The sequence below is a fragment of the Geospiza fortis genome, unplaced genomic scaffold, assembly GCF_000277835.1.
Source record: "Geospiza fortis unplaced genomic scaffold, GeoFor_1.0 scaffold237, whole genome shotgun sequence".
Classification (NCBI taxonomy): domain Eukaryota; kingdom Metazoa; phylum Chordata; class Aves; order Passeriformes; family Thraupidae; genus Geospiza; species Geospiza fortis.
In genome coordinates, this window is record NW_005054319.1 from 675,634 (window position 1) to 698,673 (window position 23,040).

Sequence of the window (23,040 nt, forward strand, 5' to 3'; positions counted from 1 at the left end):
AACTGCAAGGACACTAATAATGACTTGTTGCATATTAACATGGCATCAATACTTGGCCATAACTTGATCCATGTTGATACTATAACCTTTCACTGAGAAAAGCACCCCTAGGTCTGCAATTTCACCCTGCTCTGACATCCCACCACACTGCTGTGATCCATGTTCACTGTCCAGGCTGGCAAACTCAGCTTACAAGCAATCCAAGCTAATTTGGGTTAAGCTTGCTTGATATTGAAGAGAGCATTTTCGAGAAGAACCAAGCATTCTGCACCACTGAAAGGCACACAGAGCATGGAAGCAACCCAGCTGCAGCTACCCACAGTCTTAATCCTACGGTACCATGGTTGATGCCCCAAGTGCCAGAGATCTTTGATATCCATTGAGGATTCGGCATCTCAACGTGAAACAGTGACTGCAGGCAGCCACTGAGCCACAGTTCTCTAAATACCATGCTGAGAACTCAGCTTTAGAATCAGACTACAACCACGTGCTGAATCACACCAGTCCTCTGCAGCATGTTTTCCATTTCAGACTTAACCCTTCTCTGGCAGGAAGGCCAGAAAGATGAGGGCTGAAGGCAGTGTCTGCAATACACTCACCCATGTAAGTGGCAGGATGCCTTTTAAACACGGGGCTTGAACGTTCTTTGGAACACCACAATTCACTTTCAACTCCTGCCAAGAGGAACCCAGCCTGCAAGTTCACAGCACTTGCTAGCAGCAATTAACTCCAAGCTGCTGGAGAGTGTGTACAATGTGCTGCATTGCTATTGGAATGTCCACAATCAGTTTGTTTAACCAAAGAATCAGCCTACAAAAATAGGGCGTACCACTGTGTGCATGGGGCATTCACACCAGGACACTCTGTGTTGCTTGTCTATTCTCATTAAAAAAAGAAAAAAAGAAAAAGGATAGAGCAGATCCAGAGAAGGTACTGACAGGGATAAATAGGATGATTGGAGATATGGAATGGATTTCATACAAGAAAAAAATTGTTAAAGACAGAAGCTGAGGTGCAAAGTGACAGAGCTATAAAAACAAAGCCGACAGGAAGTGTTTAGCTCTTGGCCTCTTGCACCAGAAGAGATGGTGAGCACAAAATGAAACCAAGCACCACGTCCAAAACAAAAGAAAGTGCTTCTACTTCTGTGGCTACACTGTGGGGTGACTGTGGGGTAAGACAGGGCTGATGAGAAAGTCTGTGTGAATGGAGAAGGCCAGTACACAAATTCTTGGGGAAAGGGAAGGACAGGGAAACCATCAGGGCTTTAGAAGACAGTCATAAGTCCCTGGTCCAAGGCAGCCTCCTGTCCAAGAAAATGGAGGCAAACTACACCTAAGTCAGCATTACTCTGTTTTTTATGTTATACAATCCCCAAGATATCTATGTCTGAGGCAAAACACTGCTAGAGGGATCTGTTCCCTGGGCACATTGAGATTCTCACATAAAGATTTCCACAGTCTCTCAATACTAGGCACGTTTTATGGACTAGGCAGTAATAAAAATAAAAATGAAGCAACAAGTACTTACATTATTTATTTATGGTCATATTACAAGTCTGTGAACAATCTGGAAACCAAAACACTCCCAAATTCCAGTGCCAACTTCCCCAGAAGGAGAGGCAGTAGTACAATGCAGGAAAGTTGCTCTATTACTCAATTGAGGGATCAAGCTATGAAGGCTAAATTTAAGCCAGGTATATGGAAAAACACCTATTCTCTTTAAGACAAAGAGGAAAGATTACCTGGGATCCCATAAAGAATTGTTCACCTGACTTGGAATCTGCGCTGCTAAAGAAAAACAAAACCAAAATTGCTGGTTTAGGATATGATATGCACATGGTAGTGCCTTTGACAAATTCCCACGTGCACATTTGTGAAGCAGGTACAGAGACACAGCAGGGATAAGAGTTACAGCCTTGGCAACGCTGCCAATATACAGATTCCAATCTGAATGGGCATTTTTTAAGCCCCTGTTTGGTACAGAGAAAAAAAAAATCACAGTTTCTTATAATCCTCTCCAGTCTGTTCCTCGAATGCAAGCTGGAACTGTGTTGCCCTGGGCACAAGGACTATGGTTAGAAAAATAGCACAAACCTCTGACAACCACAATAGTTCACTTCATAAGCCTGAAAAAAGGGGCATGAAGATACAGGGACGCTTTTCATGTGCAATGAGCAAGAATCAGGTCAAAGTACAGCCCTCGGACTTGCGAAACAAGCCTTTCCACGATACACCAATCAGCAAGAATGGCTGAGAATCCTCCACTGCTCTCACCTTCCCCAGCCTAGCCCCAAATTTTAACTCAAAGAAAGGCAAGTCCTTGCACGTTGCGTGTTTCAGACAGGTTTCAGAAACAATCACAAGTGGTGAGACTGCCAAACCAAGCTGGATTTTGATGTGAAAGGAGAAATCTGAGAGCTACCCTGCCTGCTTAATGCTGAAGAAAACCAAAGCTGTTGAACAAGCCACAAGTAAGAGAAAGTGAGCTATCCACAAAAGGTGAAATTGTTATTACTCGTCAGTGCTCCAGTGGCTCCCCTGGAAAGGAAGTGATTTCACTCCAACTGTGGATTCAGTGAGCATTTTATACTCATTGGGGAAGAGGAAGTGCTCCTGTAGCTGGTGACATCTGCAGCCCTTCCTCCAGCACATGGCTTGGCACATGTCCTCTAGCACACGGTCCATTATCTGCAATAAACATGCGTAGGAGCTCCCCAGCCCAGCACAGGCTGCTGCTTCTCTTATGTGATGTATATGCATCATCCTCCTTGGCTTGTGGTTTGGAGACTTGGGTGATTAAAAATAATCACCTCTCTGTCCAACCGTGGGAGTTGCCTGAGCTGTGCATTCTGCCTGAGTGCAGGAAGTAATGTATAACTGAGATGATGCAAAAGAGCCTGCAAAAAACCTGCCTTGGAGCTCTTCAGCAGCGTTTCAGTTCAATGGCTCACAGTGCTCTGGGAAGAGGCAAAGCCTCAATGAAATGGAACAGGGAATATTTATGCATCCTGCTCCAGTGAGTGAAGGCATCCACTGAAACCAGGCTTCATTCAGCTTCCCCTACACACCTCCAGAGTAAACGTGCAAGTGCAGGCTAAATCCCAAGGGTTGTGAAACAGCAGTGCATGGCTATCCTAGAGCCTATAAAACCCCCTCCTCCTTTTTCCCAGCCAAGTCTGGATCAAAGCAGAGCCAGCATGTGCAGGTCTGCTGGAACATGGCTCACACACATTCATGTCATGCTTTATGGAATAAGAGCTCAATACATAATTTATCTACTACACACGCCTATGTAGTAGTAATTGCACTACGCATGCATAAAAATCAGACAATGAATTTAAATGACCTGTTAAAGGCCACAAAACAAGTTGGTGGCTAAGTCAAGATAATTGCAGTTACCTCTGAGTAATCCACTATCAGAGCATGCAATGTGCTACTGAACTCATTTCTCTCAGTGAAAAAAGGACCATATGAAACCAAACAATTCAGCTCACACCTTCTGGCTTACTAATCAAGCTTATAGAACAAAAGAAGTTGATCTTTCATTATTCATGCCATTAACTGCATTGCAAACTAGTTATCAACCCTTCTAGTAACAGCCAAACATGGGCAGGCACATTAAGAGCTAACAGTTAAAATACCAATTTGGCTTCACATACAGATATGTACCAGACTAGCTGGTAACACTGAACCTCACAGGCACTTTTCAAGCAGTTCTCACAGGACTCTAAGGACTCTTACTCCTACATGTCAAAGAAATTCTTTTACTGATAAAGACTTTGTTTGTGAGCTAAGAATCCATGCCCTTTCTGTGAAAAAAACCCAAACAAGTACAAGACAAAACGTTCAAGCCCCAAGTTATTCTAGTGCAGAGATAAGCCAGAAGTAGCAGCTGTAAAATATGAATAATACTACTGACCTCCACAGGACATTTAGTATTTCTCTACTGTAGTGTTTGTATGTGTATATATATATATATATATATATATATGTATCTTACTGATAACATAATTGCTGTCTAGAATAGGGAAGCAAGTAGAAAAAAAGACCAGCTCTGCGGGGCAAGGCTGCAGAGAAATGCTATTTGGTAAACTGAGTTAAGTTACTGCTACAGGGCCATTAACAACGAGTGGAGCATAGTAAAAAGGAAACCAAACACTGCAAATCTAAACTCCAACTCAGTAAGACTTTGACACCAGGAATAGAGTCCTGCATCACACCTTGTCTCTGTAGATCTGATAATAATCCAATCACAAGCCACTCCATGGACTGGGTTACAACACAGAGTCACATACATGCAGATATTGGGCATTTATCACAAAATCAGGCAAAGTGAAGTGTTTGCAGCATAGGTGAGAAACTCTGTGGAACCACAGTCACTCAAAGAGGAGCCTCCAAATCCAAGGTGCAGAAGCTTAAAGCCATGTACTGACAGACAGTTCCTTAACTCCTGAAATTGTTCAGTTTTATCTCCAAAAAGTAGAGCTGAATTCAAGCAAACCCCACATGATTTTCACAGAGCTTTTCAATGCCTTGAACCTACTGAGGAGCAATTTAGTGCTACTCTGCCCTTTCATATGTTGTACAAAATGGCAGGCTGCTTCTACTGAGCTCCTACAACCACAGCGGCCTTTTCCTTTCTGGAAAAGGAAAGAAAAATGCTAGTCTGATTTTTTTGAAAAGGAGTTTTGAACTCAAATCGGGAAGAAATAATCCATGCCTGTTTGCAACCCTCCCAGCATGCTGCCAACCAACATTTTCCCTTACAGCTGTACAACAGCATTCAAAACACATCCACACAGAGCCCCTCCTGGAGACAAAACACCTAGCTGAGAAAACAGTGAGCACATTTCTCCCCAGGAATAAGCAGGAATCTTGCTTTGCAAAGCTGCTGAGGGTGGCAGGTTTGGTTTTGTTTAACTAAAGCTCATTCCCTCTCTAGGCACTGCACTTTGCAGAGGGAAAATAAATAGGCTGGAAAAAACCCAGAAGCTTGCAGGGGAGAACCTGCAGGGAAGCAAGCTGCAGTGCAAACAGGGAGGTAGAGCAGGGCTGGGGGTCAACAAGGCAGGGCTGGATCTGGGGGGGGAGTGCAGGTACAGCCCCTGCCCTACACCAGGGCGGAGGCAGGGAAAGGGGGCCAGGAGCCACTTTCCAAAAAGGAAATTTCACCCTGCCCAGGATTTCCAAACTGCAATAATTTTCCATGGGCCAATCAGGGAGGAGCAAGGCAAACGCACCAAATTAGGAAAGTAAATACTAGAAGGGGGAGAGGAAGGAGGAGGAGGAGAACCCAGCAACCACCTCCCAAAGGCAGCAGTGGGAGAGGGGTCTGAGTTTCATGCTGAGCCCCACCAGCCCTCCCAGCTCTGCCTCTGGGAAGGAGGAGAGGACACTGTGCCAGCCTCACTCAGCACTGTGAAGCCACCAAGAGATCAGAGAGCTGCCGTGGAAGTCAGATGGCCAGAATGCATAGCTACAGGCTCCCAAAGGAGCATTCCCTTCTCAGGCAGAAACACCCAGATCACTTCCCAAGCCTGGCCCACAGGGGAGAGCTGCAAGACCCTGGCAGGGGAGAGGGGAAGGCTGAAGGGGCTGAGCAGGGATGTTTACAAACGTGTCAGGCCCTCCTCTGTAAGAGGAACTAGGAAATGAAAGGGCTTCAGCAAGCGAAACCTCAGATGTCTTTTGAGGTTTTCTGAAGACTTGGCTGGCTTAGCTTCAGCTCGAGACAAACGGATGCAATCATTAATCATTCTCAGTAAACACTGCGATAGGGGCTGAGCACAATTCAACACTACTATTTCCACTTTCTCCTTATGCAAAAGAAACATTCCCAGGGAATCAAATATCAGTTGCAGGCATATGCCAGAGTCAAAAGATACAGCCTCTGTTAGTAACACAAACCACACTGTGCTGCTTTGCACAAGATGACTGAATGGAAACTAACTACCATATGTTGGCAAAGGAACCATCCCCCTCCCCTCCCAGCAACAAGCTTCATCTAAAAAGAGAAGGTTAAATATAAACCAAAAGCAGTGCCTGAACAGAGGACTAAAACCACAGCCACCTCCAGCCCCCTCTTTCTAGAATATCTGCACTGCACATCTGTGCAGCTCTGTAAGGCGGTCGGAAAAACCCAAACAAGCCTCTGGATCGTGCAAACCCAAACCAGCTTCATTGTGACTCTGAAGTCTCAGCCTCAGCCATGCAGATTTGAATACTACTCACTGAATTAGTGCTGTCAGAAGAGATTTGCATATTATACCTTTTTACAAATGTACAGACAAGAAAACAACCCAAAGGCTACTACTATTACCAGGCACACTCTTGCTATTTTGATGCCCACATGTTTTAAAATTCTAATGCATCATCCTATACCATGAGTCTCCTTTACTTTACAAAATGCAGATTTAACTTTAAAAGATTTCACTGAAACTCTGTAACGTCAACTCTTTGCTGAAGAAGAAAGAAAGAAAATATTCCATACAGTAACTTGATTTTCATCTTATTTCTACTGCACATCTACTGATCAGATCATTTACAAAACAGGATACTCGCCCAGATGTACATTTAGATTGCTACAGCCCCATAGTACATGGTCAGCATCCTAACCCCATTTCCTTCCATTCCCAGGAAACCACGTGCCAATGGCCACCCCGTTCCTAACTTCAGATAACAGCAGCACCACCCAGCAACAACAGAATATTACTGGGATAAAAATAAAACAGGCAGTCTTAAGATAGAAAGTATATGCCTGCTTTCTTTTCTCCATGTATATAGGTAGCTCTCAATAAATATTTCTAATTCCAGTGCCAAAGATAGACTCTATATGTAACTCTATAGTGTGAAACCAACACTCACGTTTACCCTTGAACCCTCGGAGCTCTTAAACAAAACCCTTGTGCCCTACTGCTGGCCACCATAACGTTTTTTAGCAGTCTCCCATCGTTTTGAACATCAGAGATTTAATTAGTCATTTTTAATGGGGCATTTCTTGCACCAAGGGTACCAAACAAAACAGGGCTGACAGACTGATGTCAGAGAACACATTTTTGAGAATTAAACATCTTACCTGATAGTGCCTGTGGGGGATGGGAGGGGACTGACCACGCTCCGGAGATCCGGCTCCGGGATGTGGATCTTCAGAGGTGATATTTGAGGGTAAAGTGGCCGAAGGGGATGTGTTGAGGCTTCCTCTTTTACTTCCTCTTTATGGTATAAAGATGTGAACTGGATTTTTATAACCGTGCTAGGGAATCGGAAAGTACATCTGGAAGAGAAGGAAAGGGAAAAGTCAGTTTCACACATGATACTGAATGTACTTAAGAGGTTTTGTATGCAGCTTTAATTCATCATTAATTAATTCAAAGTCCAACATTCTCTACTGATCTTTCTGCCTAGTGTCTTGGGCAGAATTACTGATCATTCATAAAGCTCTGTAAATACTTCACAGTGAATTGTGGGCCATCTAGGGATGAGATGCAAGGAAGATTTGGATAAGTTCAGTGATTTCCTCAAGGCCATGTATTCAATCAGTGACTAAGCAAGATGCACTCCTGTAACAACAAACTCTTGGGTTCCTGCAATGTATCAAGGACTAGGATTTATTTTTTATTAGCTCATTGTACATATCTCAGCAAGATCCAAGTCACTAGAAAGTATCAAACCACAAGCAATAGGGAACAAAACAGCCATAAAGTCCAGACAGAGCAACAAACAGCCTCCAGGTAAGATCCGAGAGTGCTATTTAAAGACTTGTCTCTATATATTGTATAATTGATATCCATTTATATTTGTGCACATGATGTTAAAGAATCATCTAGCAGGTTTCAGATTAAAATATATTACTTTAGAAGTGCCTCCCTTTAGGGTTACAGCTAGCAGGTTTACAACAGGGCCCCTGCAAGCCTGTGGGGCCTCATTCCTTCTCTAAGTAACATTTCTTTCCAATTGTTATTTAGGAAAAAATTAATCACACAACTGCAGCCTTCAGGAGATGCTTGGAAATTCAAAAGGAAATAAGCACTGACATTTTCCATATTTGAACAGAAAGCTTTCTAATTTACAGTGTCTACAATGAGCACAGAGCTGTAAGAATGAGTGTTCTGCAATTCTTCTTATTGCACTTTAATTAGACAATCATGTGCAATCAATACAAGCTTTCCAGGAATCATTTCACTGATACTAAGGTTAAAGCAGCAGGAAATAAAAACCAGGTTTCACCGTGGGAAAGGCCAGCAGAGCACAGTAATTGTGCTGGATTCCAGCATCTTGCCTATAGAAGGAAAGGAAGGAATTTGGGTGCTGTTGTTCTAGCACTGCAAGTGCTGGTGTGGGCTGAGCAGAATTCTTTTAACCAGTGCATTATTGAATCCTGCCAGGTAACAGAACAAGGTGACAAGCAAGTCAATCTGCACCTTATCTTAATGGTGCCATTGACAGCAATGCAGCTCTAAAACACACTCACTTGTTCCTGGTTCTTTGGCACAAGCAGATTGTGCTGTAAGGTAATGCTCAAAATTATCATTCAGGCATGGGCAGCTCATTCCCATCTCCCACCTCATCTCTCAAATGAGCTGGCTCAGCATTCAGTGGCTCACAATGGCTCTGCTAGTATAGCAGGAGTTTGCATTGCATTTAATTCACTTCAGAGGTCCTGCCACCTGCACTCATTAATGCATTAAATAAGAACATCATTGCTGGCAATGCAACCTAATTGTGTTTATCTAACCCTTCTAAACAAGGTTCCCTGCAGACTCAACATGAAGGCACAGCTCAAAACAGCAGTGTCCATGCCTTGCAGTGTCTGCCAGCAGCAGGCACCAGCCTCCTGAGGTGAATCTGAAACAAGGATGTTGAGCCACTGCCCTGGATTTTAAGCTTTGTACTGCTACATGGATTTGCTTAAAGAGAAAAAGCTCAAAGTACATATATTTGCAATGAACATCACACAGACTAAGGCTCAAAACCAGTACAAGCAAAGCTTCATCATTTCTCAAGCCCTTATCAGGCAAAAGCTGAGCTGCCTGTCACAGAGCAATGGAATTCTCTGCTGTAACACCAACTGCTCAGCATTTTCCAACACCTGAGTCAAGGACAAATCAGCCCCTGTTCAGTGCAATCCCAGCCTGCTGCTGATCAACAGGCCTGACTGCACAGAGCCCTAAGGCAGTTCTGCAGCACTGCTGAGGCCAGGAGATCCCCCACTGCAGCCTCAGAGCAGTGAGGAGCTCTATCCCACTGCCACTTAGGTCTTCCTTTTCAGAAGGAGCCAGTAATGCAAGATCCATATCTCCTAAATTGCTCTGAGGTGATGGTAAAGTAACTCCTTAACTCTACCCCACTGATGCTGCAGCAATATTAGATAAAAAGTGTTACCTGCACCCAAACCACTGTGAAAGGCTGTCCCATCAGCCTGTGAGTGTGGGCAATCTCAAGAAAATTGTTACTTTTCCAAAATCATGAGTCAACCTGAAATGTGAAGTCTAAAGTAAGGCAGTAAACGTGCTGAAAAGGCCCATCCAGCACTGCTTTCCCTGCGAGCCTCCCCAGAGCCAACCATGTGATTTACCCACAATCTCAACCAGGCAGAGAAACAGAGCCTGGGCTGGGCTGACTACACAAGCAAACAATTCCTTGGCTGCTGTGATTTTGTTTTTAGACAGACAGGCTTCCCAGTTCACTGAGGCAGAACCCAGGATGTACAAGCAGCTTTCATGGATTATGGTAACGAGCATGAACATGGCCATTTTGTACGGAACCAGTCCCAGGAAAACCGGGGTATATCGATATATGCAAGGGTGCTCACAGCTCTAGGAAGTCCTGCAGCCTGCTCTGTGCTGGCTTCAGTACTGACACTGCCTGCAAAGCCAAGCTGGGGTAACATAGCTGTATTTAAGCTTTTCCTGATGTAAAAACCTGCGACCCAAGAAATGGAAATGCAATGCAAAGCAGATTGTAAATTCCTGCGGAACTCCTCCCTTCCCCCAGGGGAGAGAAGGTGCCCGGGATTAAGGTTATTGTTCCAGTCTATCACAACTACCACAGCAATGCAAACAGGGCCACCAGCACAGCCCAAGCCACTGCTTCAAATCCACACAGCCCAATGCTGGGGAACCGTGTCAGTGAGAAATCAGAAAAACATGATTTTGGGAGCATCTTGTCATAGGAAGCTCACTTTTAACTCCATTGAACCTGAATGCAGTTTTAATAAGCTTTTCTATTGTTCCCTTAATTACTTTCTTTCCAACCAAGAGGATAAACTTAAATTATATCAGGTAGTTCTATTTGGGAGTGAGGCACATTAGTGCAGGACTTAAGCCTTTGAGAACTACACTTCTACAGAAGATAAGCAGGACAAGACAGACAACCCAAGCAGAACTGAGCATGCAGTCCTTAAGATAACTGTATATATTTCAGGTTATTTAAACTGAGTTATACTATTTGATCCATGTTGCATGATTCATATCAAAGATGCAGTAACAACTTTTACTCCTGCTTAACATTTTCATTATGAGAGAAAGATCAATCTGTAAGCACAGATTAGACTCAACATAAAAAGCATAATGAAGTTAACTGGTATTTTCAAGGGTGCCCAAGAGGCAATTCTTTCATGCACCTCTGAAATTTCCAGCTGATTAGATGGATGAATTAATGGTCTGCAAAATCTTTGGTCTTGTTATGGGCATGAAGAGCCTGCCTCAGTAAAAGATCTGCTGAGTTTACTCAATAATCTGCTACAGACAGGTATGTGGTGCAATCAATCCCTGGCCACAGAAATCATATGGACTGAAATCACATTTACAGTAAGGCACATTCATCAGTTCCTTGTGGGAAGGGTTCCAGTTTCTCTAGCATGCCTTGCAGTGAGAATAGAAAGCTTTTTTTCTTTTCTTTTTTTTTTTAGTTTGTGCTAAAACTAAAAACACACAAACAGCCTCCTCAACCTCCACAAACTGCACAGAAACAATTCTTGCCTTCTTGGACTACAGGCAGGAGAGAGTCACAGAAAATGGATTGCTGGCTCCATGCTGCCTGCTGGAGTGCACAGAATCCATGCTACATATACATTGGAGACCAAGGGGAAGAGAAGGAGTGCACATTCCACACATGGTTACAGTCACATAAAAGATGTTGCTAGAATTTTGTTTGCTTGTTTTACACAAGACAGATTTTTCCAAAAGTTTCCTGGGTGAGCTCCTCCCACTGACAGCACAGCTCCCATGCTATTAGGCATCCTTCATGTGGTGAACCAGTGACAGTGACCACAAGCATTTCATCTACATAAAGTCTGAAAATAAAGTGCTAGGAAACACTAGACTTTACATAAACAGTCACCCTACAGCAGACTTCAGGAAAGATGGTTAGGGGAAAAAACCCAACAAAATGACTGCATCCCCTGCATGGCTCTATAAAAAGCAGACATTTTCCTCCTCCTCAAAGCACCTTTTACTCACAGATGCAAAGGGAATGGAGATTCATTTGCCAAAACATAGTACCAGGTTCAATAGAAGCTATTACAGTCACTGATGACTTTGTTAAAGCACCCTGAGTTCTGTTAGCACCAAATGACTTCTGCTAAGATCTGCTGCATGACAGCAAGAAAAGGCTATTTCAAGATTTTAAAAGGAGGCAGGAAACTGTGCTGGATTTATGCTTTTACATTCACACTGAGGAAAAGCACAGTGACAAAAGAAGACAAATCATGAGAAAGCCAAGGTGAAACATATATATAAAATATACCTATAACATGCATATATAAAACTTGGAATGAGATTTATATATATTGTTATATATATATATATAAACATAATGTAGCATGTTATGTTATATATAAACATCATTCCAGTTCACCATGCAAAAGAAATAACCAGAAAAGTAAGCTGGAACTACTACACATGTGTTGTAATCAGCAAGTTGGTACCATCTTTGTCTACTTTATCTCACCATAATTTATGAAATCCTGTTATTCCTGAATGTTGGGGGTATAACTGCACCAGAAGCATCTGTGGTACATTGCTGAGATGCAGGTCGAGCGAGAAACATTGTAGGAGGTGCTCTGTTAAAAATATCACTTTTTACAATTTGAATCAGACAGCACCACAGGCCCCAGGTTTCATTCAAAACCTGCTTAAGCATGACTGCCTGCAACAGCCCTTTTCTTTTCAAACATGCAGATACTGTAACCACCCTGCTGACACTCAGTATCTCAAGCTTCCCCTCCATCACCCTGACTTTGTATCAGCATTGGGGTGACCAGCAGGACCAGGGCAGGGATTGTCCACTGTGAGCTGAGGCCACACCTCAAACGCTGTGTCCAGCTCTGGACCTCAATTCAGGGAGGACATGGAGGGGCTGGAGCGTGTCCAGAGCTGTCTGGAGCAGCACAAGTCCATGAGGAGCAGCTGAGGGAGCTGGGAAAGGGGCTCAGCCTGGAGAAAAGGAGGCTCAGGAGGGACCTTGTGGCTCTGCACAACTCCTGACAGGAGGGGACAGCCGGAGGAGTCAGGCTCTGCTCCCAAATAACAAACAACAGGATAAGAAACGGCCTCAGGTTGTGCCAAGGGAAGTTTATATTGAACACTGGGAACCATTTCTTCACCTAAAACGTTGTCAAGCACTGGAACAGGCTGCCCAAGGCAGTGGCAGAATCACTGGGATTGAAAAGATGAGTGAATGTGGCACCTGGGGACATGGAGGGATTAAAAGACCTATGGATGTGGCACTTGGGGACATGGTTCAGTGGTGCCACTTGCAGTGCTGGGAGAATGATTGGACTCAGTGATCTTAAAGGCTCTTTCCAACCTAAACAATTCTGTGATGTGAGGGGAGAGTAGTCCAACTCTTGAGGATGAGGCAGTTATCTCTACAATCAGTAAATACCTCTGATTCAGCAGAAGTGGCCAGCCAGAGCTCTAATCACAGCACATATCATGATGATACAGAACTATGCCATTACTGGCTGAAGTTTCACCAAGAGTGCCCACAAAAACCCTTGTAAAAGAGGAAAAAAATCCCAAACAACCCCCATGAAACAGCTGTTTCTCTGTTCCCTGTAATTTCTCTGAAAATCATTAGTTTTGTGCCAATAACACACAGCTCACCCCAAAGAATTCAGTACTATTTCCATGCACAAAATTCCAAAATCATGTTGTGTTTCTCAGAACAAGTGAGATTTTGCTGTCAGTCATCTCATGGTCAGGCTATCACCCTTACCACCTATTTCAAGATACCTGACATAATTCTGTGGAGGGCAAGATGGACACTTGTGATCCTTTCAGTGAATGTGTACCATAAATACCAACATTTCAGGCTACAATCAATGTGCAGGTGCTGTACAGAGCAGCCATTACAGAAAACTGCCCAATTACCTCCTGTAACCCATTTTTCTTTATCTTCTGTAACCAGCTAAGCAAAGAACCACAAGCCTGCATCTATGAAAATCCTAAATCCACTCCCTATTCACAAAACCCTTTGAAGCAGTGTGAAAGGACGTGCCTTGGACAACATAAAAGACTCACTGGGAAAGTTTAAGCACCTGTGCATCAAAAATGAAACTAAATTTGGTTAGAAAAAGATAACAGTTTGCTTCACTTAACTAAACATATATCTAAGCCCTGAAGGTCTACCCACAGAGAGATAAGCAGACTGAGATAAGAATTACTACCTGAGATTCTAATTCCTTCAAAAACAAGGCTCTGAGAATTGCTGTGACCTCTGCAACAGCTGAGCTGGGAGTATTTATTGACCAAGACTTGTTGCTTTGTGATGCTGCACTCTGCCCAGGGACAGCAATGCTTTTCAGAACTTCAGCTTTTCTATAGCACAAAACCTCACTGCATCACCCAGTACAAAACAAATCACTTTAACTGCAAAATACTGAGAAGGATGTCTTCCATTTCAGCAAGTAAAATAACCAAATCAATGTTCTCTACCTTCACAAAAATAAACTCAATCCTTACATCCCCACGGGAATAATCAACACAAGTATTTTGCTCAAAATGAATATGTTGCTGCAATTAAGCAGTCTGAAGCAGCAAGGTGGGCAAAAGCACAAGTACAAAAACCACCTTTCAATCACAAGTGAATTAAAATGAATATTAGTTTGAACAATTGTCATAAAACCACACAACAAGCTCTGCAAGCTGTCTGAGCTGTCACTGGAGATTAGGTACTATTCACCCCTCCCTTGCAATAAAATAATAAAAATAATAATAATAAAATCATCCAACATTTCCTGTTCCACTCCCTACCCTACAATTTTCCCCTAAACAGCACTCAGTAAGCAATACCAGTAAGAAGCCAGTTATATCATCCACTTGGGTAGTGCTATCTCCACCAAACAAAAAACTGCACCGAGGCTACAGAGAGTTCTGGAGGAAAGAAGACAGATACCTTTTATTCCTTTTAGTCTAAATATACATCACAAGCATGTGCCTATCACCATGGTCATTTAAGAGTCAATATAATGCTTTTCCTTACACATCTCTATATGCTATTGGACACAGGCAGTGTAACTGCCACAGTTTTAGGAGTGCTTGGTTCGTTTTGGAGATTGCTGCAGTCTAAAAGTAAAGGGTTTTCAGAATTTGCTATTTCCCTTTCAACTGCTCTACTGCTCTGAGCAGTTTAAGCACAGAAATCATATTGAAGACCTGCCCATAAAGTCCTTTATCAAACACACAGAGAAATACCTCATGGCTGGTAAAATCATTTGTTGTATACATGGAGAGATAAGCAAAGGGTCTGCAAGTAAATGGTGAAGTCCAGAACGCACATTTGTTCTTCCTGTAATGAATCAACTCAATCTGAAGAAAAGCAAGACATGCACTTGGCCAAACAGCAGCAGGATAAGGAAATAAACTGCAGGGCTGCCTGCAAAAACGCCTCTGGTATTATCCACTATTGTTCAGTGAGAGGAAAAGCTAGAAAAATCACTGTTACTCTTTGTAACATAACTGACAGAAAATTAGATTTAAAAAGCACTGAGATCATCTGCAAATAAAGGAATACAGTGATCTCCCCCACTGCTCCAATGACAGAGCAACCCATTGTAATGTTTGGTCATAATTAATCTGTAAGTCACCACATGAGTTTAGATCTGGAGGACTGGTTCCTAACCTCAGAGTTACCCTGAGCTCACAAATCACTTGCCTTGCATGCTTTGTAGCACACTCACTGTATTTAATATATGTTGTCATGTTTAACACTGCAGATACACAAAGGAGTTCATCTGTCAGCCAAGACTGAACCAGAACTGCCTGTGTGCATATGTGAGTGAGCTCATGTTTGAAATAATTAGTTCAATTCAAAAGACAGTGGTCTTACTTCTACTTCATGAATTTAAATTTTCTTCTGTAGGGAATTTCTTACAGAAAAAGTTCCAGCAACTATTTCTCTTGCCATGTTCCACCAGATGCACAAGTAGCTGAACATCAGTGTTGTGGGGTCCCTGGCATTGCCTCAGGTATTGTTCCTGTGCTAGGAATAATGTAAATCCAGTTTTAGTAAAGGCAAACTCACACTGAAGTCATCAGGAACTCCTCATATCCAATTCAGTGGAATTTTTATTGACTACCCTATAAATTCCAGATTACTGGAAGGATTTTCTGTCCTTCCCCTGAAATACATCTGAGTTAGCTGGAAATCCTAATCTTTCCTGGACTTGCTGGGATGAGTAACGGGAAACTGGGTAAAATTCTGTGTCTCACGTGGATGGCTCACTGGTTTCATCTGCCTTAAAAATAATCTCCCCAAAGAGATATCAATTGTGTCACTCAATCTCATGTAGATTTATTTTAACACAATCTAAACCTGATTCTCTGCTGTAAGAGGCATTTCCTTCACTCCACCACCATTTCTTCTCTTCTGCCATTTCCTCTCAGTCCCACCCTCGTGCCAACAGTACCGCCCAAACCTCTGCAGAGCAAGGCAGACCAGGTAGATGGAATATTTACACATCTCCTTTTTGATGGGACTAAGTTGCCAGGCAGATCAGATCCCTTAGCTCGCCTTCCAGATGGCATCACCAGCACAGAGAAGGTGGAGGGGGAAAATACCAAGCAGAGAAAGGAGAGAAGAAGGCACCAGCAAAAATGTTGCAGGTTTGTCATGGACTATAAAAAAGACAGAGCACGTAACCACAGACTCAGATTTAAGCATCACATGATCCAAAGACTGCATTCTCCTTTCAGAAAACAAACTGCAATTCATTCATTTTGAGAAAAGCTCTGGTCTTTATCAGGCAAATCACATCAGCCACATGCTGATACTCTCAGGCTGGAAATTTTCAAAACTTCCTGAATCGGAGAAGTCACCATTTAAAAAAAATTCAGCCTAATTATTTCAAATCCCAAGTCACTCAGCTGCGTACAAGGGGACAAAACAAAGATCCAAAATGTTTTCTACATTCCAACAGGAGCCTCCTGTGGCCGTGTACCCATGGCAATCCTCCCATGGCAACTGGCAGGGCCCGTCTGCAGGAGCAGGGGTGGGTTTGTGTTTATCTCAGATGGGATACACAGGCTCTGCATGCTGCAAAATCAATGCTGTTTAGTACCTTTGTGCTTCCTGAGCTTATTCACTGAATAGCCTTGAGAAAGCAACTGCAGTAAGATGGCTGAACAAGGATAATGCTTCAGGAAAATTCAAAATTGCCATTTCTTGGTCACAGACAAGACCTTTTTTTTATGCTCCTTGTTACTGTTTAGCTGGAATTGTATGCACAATAAAGGGCTTTTTCCCTTAACGAGAAGGCACCCAGGTTACACTGGGATTTGCCTAACTGCAGATCACCAAGCTTAAAACGAGGTATCCAACACAGCCAGACAAGATTTCAGATGGGCAAAGAGCGTGTGCAGGCAAGTGTATCTACTTAAAACAAATACTACCAGCAGCATCGGGCAAAACCACAACTTATGAATAGTTACATCTCTTAAAAGCACCAAGTAAATTAGCTGTAATGGATGTTTCTATTGAGCACAGTTGCACAGGGCTTCCCTCTATGCCATTTCATCAAGGTTCAAACAAATTGAGAAACACTTCCACATAGAGGCAGATTTTCAAGAAGGTATTTTAGCAAACTCCTTTTGAAGACAGCAAAGTTCACAGCAAAGTTTGGCCAGACTTCTGGGATTCTTCTTCCTGCCAGCAGCAGGCACACACAGATGTACACAGAAAAGATCTGTGATCCCTCAGTCCCTGCAGACATCCCTGACAGCACTGAGAGCGGCACTGCCACTGCCCAGCCCAGCAAAAGGCAGCGAGTGAAACTCAGCCAAGCAGGTGCTGGGGGGGAAGGAGCATAAACACCCCCAGGCTGATAAAAAAGGCTAAAAAGGAAAAGAGATCCCAGAAGCCCAAGCCAAAGAACTACAAAATGCTGGTTTGGTTCATATATTATCTTCTTTAAAAGCACACAGAACACGATGAGCATTTTGGTTTTAGGCTCCAGCAAATGGATGCTAAAAGTAAAACCTTCAGGAGGGTTTGCTCTGTAGACATCATGCTGTGAAGCTTCAACAGTAATTTTATTCTACATATCTTTCCCACAATTTCTTATCTTTTTTAGCAATCCTTTCAATTGCTGTCAGAGAGCTAATGGATAAATTGAGTTAATTTTTCATTCAAGTGAGAACACTGGAGGCTGCTTCACACCGGAGAATTAGCAGTGAAGATTCAAGAGCTGTATTTTCGTATATATGTCTTTATTTTACATTCCTTACATCTCTTTATTAATGTTCTGATTTCACTCTTTGAAAATTATTTGAGACATCAAGCACAGCTTCACTTTCAGATTCTCCCCTTTGAGTAAAAAAGCACAGAAAAGAGCAAACCAGGTAAGATATTACAGGTGCTACTTTTTCAGCGTAATGAAACACTGCAACAAGGTCAGGGAATAAATTCATGGAGTATCAAAATAGCAGCTCACAGAAGAGCAGGGGAGAAACTGCCAGAACTGCTGAGAAGGGTGTTTCAATCTGCTAATGGAGAGCCAGCAGGAATAGCAGGAGGCTCCCTCTGAAGTTGCCATCCCGCCTGAAGAATTAACATTATCGACAGGTCTTCTCCAGATTCTACTATCCCCAGCTTGGCAGGATGGGGATAGTATTAAAATTATTATAATAATCCTGCTCAGTCCAACGCCAAAATAACCCCAACTAGAAGCTGTTCCAGTCTTCTCCAGAGAGCTATCAAAGTGCAAATGGTCAGGAATGTGTATTTTCAAAAATGATCTTTCTGAAAGATTTTCAGCAGCAACTATAAGCTAGCCCTGAGTGTCTGTTCATTCACATTATTGTCTGCAAAAAAAGCTGAAGGATATTCTCAAAATACCATCACTATTCACAAACTCAATCCCCACCTGACTAGGATTGATTCACTTATCTTTTTAAAACATAAAAAGCCTCAACTACTAAAACTTACATTAAAATTGATCCAGAAAAATATTGACAATTATTTCCAGACAAATGATAAGCAAGATGATATTATAAACCAAGCCATGGTATAATCAAAAGAATATAATTAGTAGGCTTTTATAACAAACACCATTAAGGTGAAGGGTCTCTGTTGAAGCCCACCACAAAAGTCACCTTTAAATACTGATGACAACACGACATGGTTATTACTGGGTGCCCATCCACTGGGCAGAGAGAAACAAAGAGGTGGTGCTGTAATTGTACCTCCCTCAGCTTCACATTTCAAAACATTGGAGTCAGCTTCAAAATATGCCATTCATTCCAAGGCAGGAGCACTGGGCACAGGGCTGGCTATCAGAACACAAATTCCTGCTCCCTTCCCAAGTGCTCCTATTGCTTTGCACACCAGCACACTGCAGGTCAGCAGCACGTAGCGCAGATTTCATGGAGTACAGCCAGTGAAGAGCTACCTCAACACTGCCAAGGTGCTAAATGTAGGAGCCTTAGGTCTTGCCTACACCCACAAAAATCGGCTTTCAGATCAAAATAAATTAATCTGCATCAATGACATCTACCTTTTGATCAATATTGGACAGGGGTTTTGTTTGATTATTTTTATTAAAGACTCCCCAGGGTGAATTCTGGCCCTACTTCCAGCACAGCATTACAGAAGCTGCTCTGTTCTGCTGTCTAGTCCCTACTATAAACAACTTCATGTCTCTGAGCACAGTTAAGTTACAGTGAATTTTTTTCTGTGTGTCATATGGCAAACCACATCTTCACCCAGCACCACACTCTGCCAGACAATTCCACTCTCTCATTTATTCTGCCTTTCAGCTTTTCAATGCTGAAAAGCCCTGCAGTTGCATTCCCAGGGGTGTTAACAGACCTGCAGAGAACATTTAGTAAGATGTCCTTACAGGCTAAAATTAACCATAAAGCTGCAGTTTATTTTGAAGCTTGGGAACAGGGAGGTGTTTTATGTGTCAGAACGAGTGGCCTGACATCAAAAACCTGATATGAAAGTTTGCCACCGAAGAAGTGGGCTGGCACAAAGAGCAGACGAGGCTTTTATTTAAATGAAGTTGGCTGCCTGCACCAGAAAGTTTCACTATCAGCACTGCAGATGCCTGATACCATCGGTAACACACAGCAAGCCTATTATGTTATTTTGTTGTGTGTGTGGTTGTATACATAAAAATAAGGAGAGTTAAGAGACTCTATATAACACACAACAGCCTGTGTACCACGGCTGCTCTAATCAGGTATTCCAACCTGTGGAGGTCTAGATCCTATCTTAACCATTTCTGTACCAGCCAAGAAATATTTATCTTCAGAGAAAACATAAATTACGTGCAACACGTGTGTGTATCTCATTTGTATTATCAAATCTTAGAAGCGCAAAACTCCCTTTCCATGTTAAGCTGATCAATCTGTTAATTGTTTAGTATATTGTCAATATTATGTTTTGTTTTTTTTCCTAAAACTTGAAAATTATCAGTATCTGTGACTTGAAAATAAATAACCAAAACTTAACATGCTACATATAGACACTCCAAAAGCTAAATAGTTATCTGGTTTGTACATAGCTAGGAGGGGCCAGGAAACAAATTGCTTTAGTTCCAAAGAAGGTTTTTTTAAATGAACTCAGTCTCTTTCTGACTCTAATATTTCTGTATTTTAATTTATTTTCCTAAATAGTGCTCACTTTCCAATCTTCCATTTCAAACTTCCTTGCATTCCATATAACAGCACTGTTTTTCAAGATGTCTTTCTTAAAAGGATCACCACTTAAAACTCCTGCAGGTCACAACCCCTTTTAGCATGTTTCAAATCCTGATTTCTCTCTGTGGAGATCAGCAAGCCTCTCCCACCAAGAGAAAAATAAGAGATCCCCTCCTCAAGAGACAAGGGGTGTTTCCAGAAGGCCAAGCTGAAGAGAAAGGAGTGCAACACCTACACAAAGTGCCTTGCTCGAGCTTTTACTGTGTCACACAAAGGGAAAAAGGCTGTGCTGCCAGGGATCAGTCCCCTGCCAGTGATTTTGGACAGCAGCCTCTGGGACACACCACGGCCACTGCACAGACACGTGGACAACGTCAATAACATCACTATCAGCTGCAAGTAGACACAGATGACCAGCCAGCCACTCCCTCCTCCCAGCCTCCTTTGTGTCAATAAATCTTACCCTGGCTGTTTGAGCAATGTTTAATCATAAACAGTTGGGAACATGCTCCAGAATATAAACAAAGGTGAGTAGGAGAAAAACGGAGAGTACAGTACTGAGAATCACTCGCCACTTGCTGCTGAGCCAGGTAACAGAGAGAAGAGAAACAAAGAGCGGCTGGGGAACAGCACACAAGCACCTGGTGTTCATTTAAAGCAATGGCCATGCAACAACACTAAAGTATCCAGGACTGCAGCCACGGAAGGATTTCAAGGACTAAATGCATTAACATTCTTGGTTCTCTTAAAAACAAACAAAAAAGAAAAATTAAATTGCTTAGAACACCCACTCAGATGCATGGAAATAAACTACCCTCATTGATCTCATCCCACTGCGATTTACAACAGTCATCTTGATTCCCTTCTGTGTTGCTAATCAAGCTAAAATTAACTCCTCTCCTGCTCTACTGCTTACCACACATGCTAGAGCCACAAACATCAACACTGGGGCAGCAGGATCAATAGTTTCTCTCTACAAGTGCAGCCCACCTCGCTCATGTGGTAAACGTGTATTTAGGATTTACAGGATCTCTCCAGGGATTTTAACCACATTTATCATGGGGCTGCGTAGCTGTTTAGACTGGGTGACAGAATAAGTAGCTCTACACTTCAAACACTTGTGAATAACTTCTAGTCATTACTGGCCTCTATGGAACTCTGTAAAATAGGCTGCAAGAAAGTGGGGATTTCAGTCCTGTTCAGCCAGTGTCCATCCTTGAAGAGTCAACATCACACTTGTCACTCCTACTCTGACTAAGAGCTAAGATGTGTCTTAAGGCAGTATCTTCACAAAGCCCTGGAGGACTCTTCATTCCCAGAAGTTTGGGGCTTATTCAGAGGACACAGAGCTTTGTTTATATGGTTGTCACTCTAACAATGCGAGCAAAAATAAATATCATATCCGAGTGTTCAGTTCTAAAGCAGCTTCATTTTAGATCCCAATGTGATGTTTCAAAGGAAAAATGCCAAAGCAAAACTAAATCCCAACCCTACCAGACAACAGCCATTAAACAAAGCTGAAGTACAGATCAAATTGGCAGAACTGTGGAGTGGAACAGAAGTTTCAAAGAGAAAAGCACTCCATGGAGATAAATATACTTCAAGTGTGTGCTTGACAGCAGCCTAGGTTTTATGGTATTGGAAAAATACAGTACAGTGATAAACAAGGTTAGTCCATCCACCCCCATGGTAACTTGTGTCCCACTAAGTAAATTCAAGTGCACGATGAAAGGCAACTCTTATGAAACAATGCACGATGACATTTAATTCTGAGTTCTGCTCTGGCCACCTCATCCTGCACTGCTCCTTCCTCAGACATCAAATTCTACACTGTAAGGCTGAAATGGCAGACACTGCACAGCCTCGGATCAGGAACACGTTTTGCTCAGCCCTTGCAAGGGCTCAGAGGTCTGACGTGTCTCACCCTCCTGCAGGATTCCTCATTTCCCACTTTCCCCAGTCCTAAGGGAGCACTGCCAAACCACAGCTCCCAGTCCCAATGACAACACGTAGCCCCTGGCTGCTTCAAGACTCCAGGACCGTGGCTACTCTGGCAGCACCAGGCAGTGAGTGTGACACTGCTTTCCAGAGATGTCACAGAAACACCCAACACCAGCTCTGGAATACACACACATGTACCCATTTTCGGGTGTAGTGAACCAGAAAAGGCTGCCTAGCCCCCATTCACACTCAATTTTTCCCTGCTCCAAGATAAACCTTAAGATAAGAGCCTATGTCTGGCTTCCATTCTACCACAGCAGAGACCACAAGAAGTGACTCAGCCTCTGCCACCACCTCTCATTCCTTCCCTGCTTCTGTGAAATTCAAGAGCCCTTCTGAGAGTCTTTCCAAGCCTCTGCTGGTCTCACTGATCTTCGTTAAAATGAAAAAGGTCAATATTAACTATTTTCCTTCTTTGCTCATCTTGGCAGAAACATTCCACTATGTTTCCCCCTCAATCATAAACCACAATTAACACCTACCTCAGTGCCAAAAAAAAAGCCCCATCTGCACCCACGTTCAGAGGAACTTCCCTATACCAGCTTCTACACAGAGTTCTGTTTTCAATAAGAAATTAAACAGTACACCTAGAATTAAATATGTACTGACAGGATGGAACTAACTGCAGGGCCACAGTTGGCCTCTACAAGAAGCACTGGTTATTCATTTCCATACCTCACTCAATACCAAGAATTTTAAATCTTTGCTTAACTGCCATGGAACTTTCAGCTGGCTGCAGATCCTGCCCCTTTCACCACACAAGTCTGGCCAACTTCAATTCTACCCCCATTTTCATCCTAACTCCCATTTCCTCGAGAAGACCCTTCCTTATTACTACAAGCATCCAGAATCTTGGGGAATTTTTGTACCCTGGAGAATAAGGGGAAATTAAC

The 23,040-nt window shown here is 42.8% G+C and overlaps 1 protein-coding gene across 1 annotated transcript in view; it reads right to left on the reverse strand.

Moving 5' to 3' along the window:
• Nucleotides 1-23,040, reverse strand: part of FOXK1 (forkhead box K1) — a 51,268-nt gene that overhangs the window by 22,540 nt on the left and 5,688 nt on the right. The window contains exon 2 of the mRNA XM_031056557.1: nt 7,078-7,275. Within this exon, the coding sequence (XP_030912417.1) occupies nt 7,078-7,275 (198 nt within the window). The remainder of the gene's footprint in view (nt 1-7,077; nt 7,276-23,040) is intronic.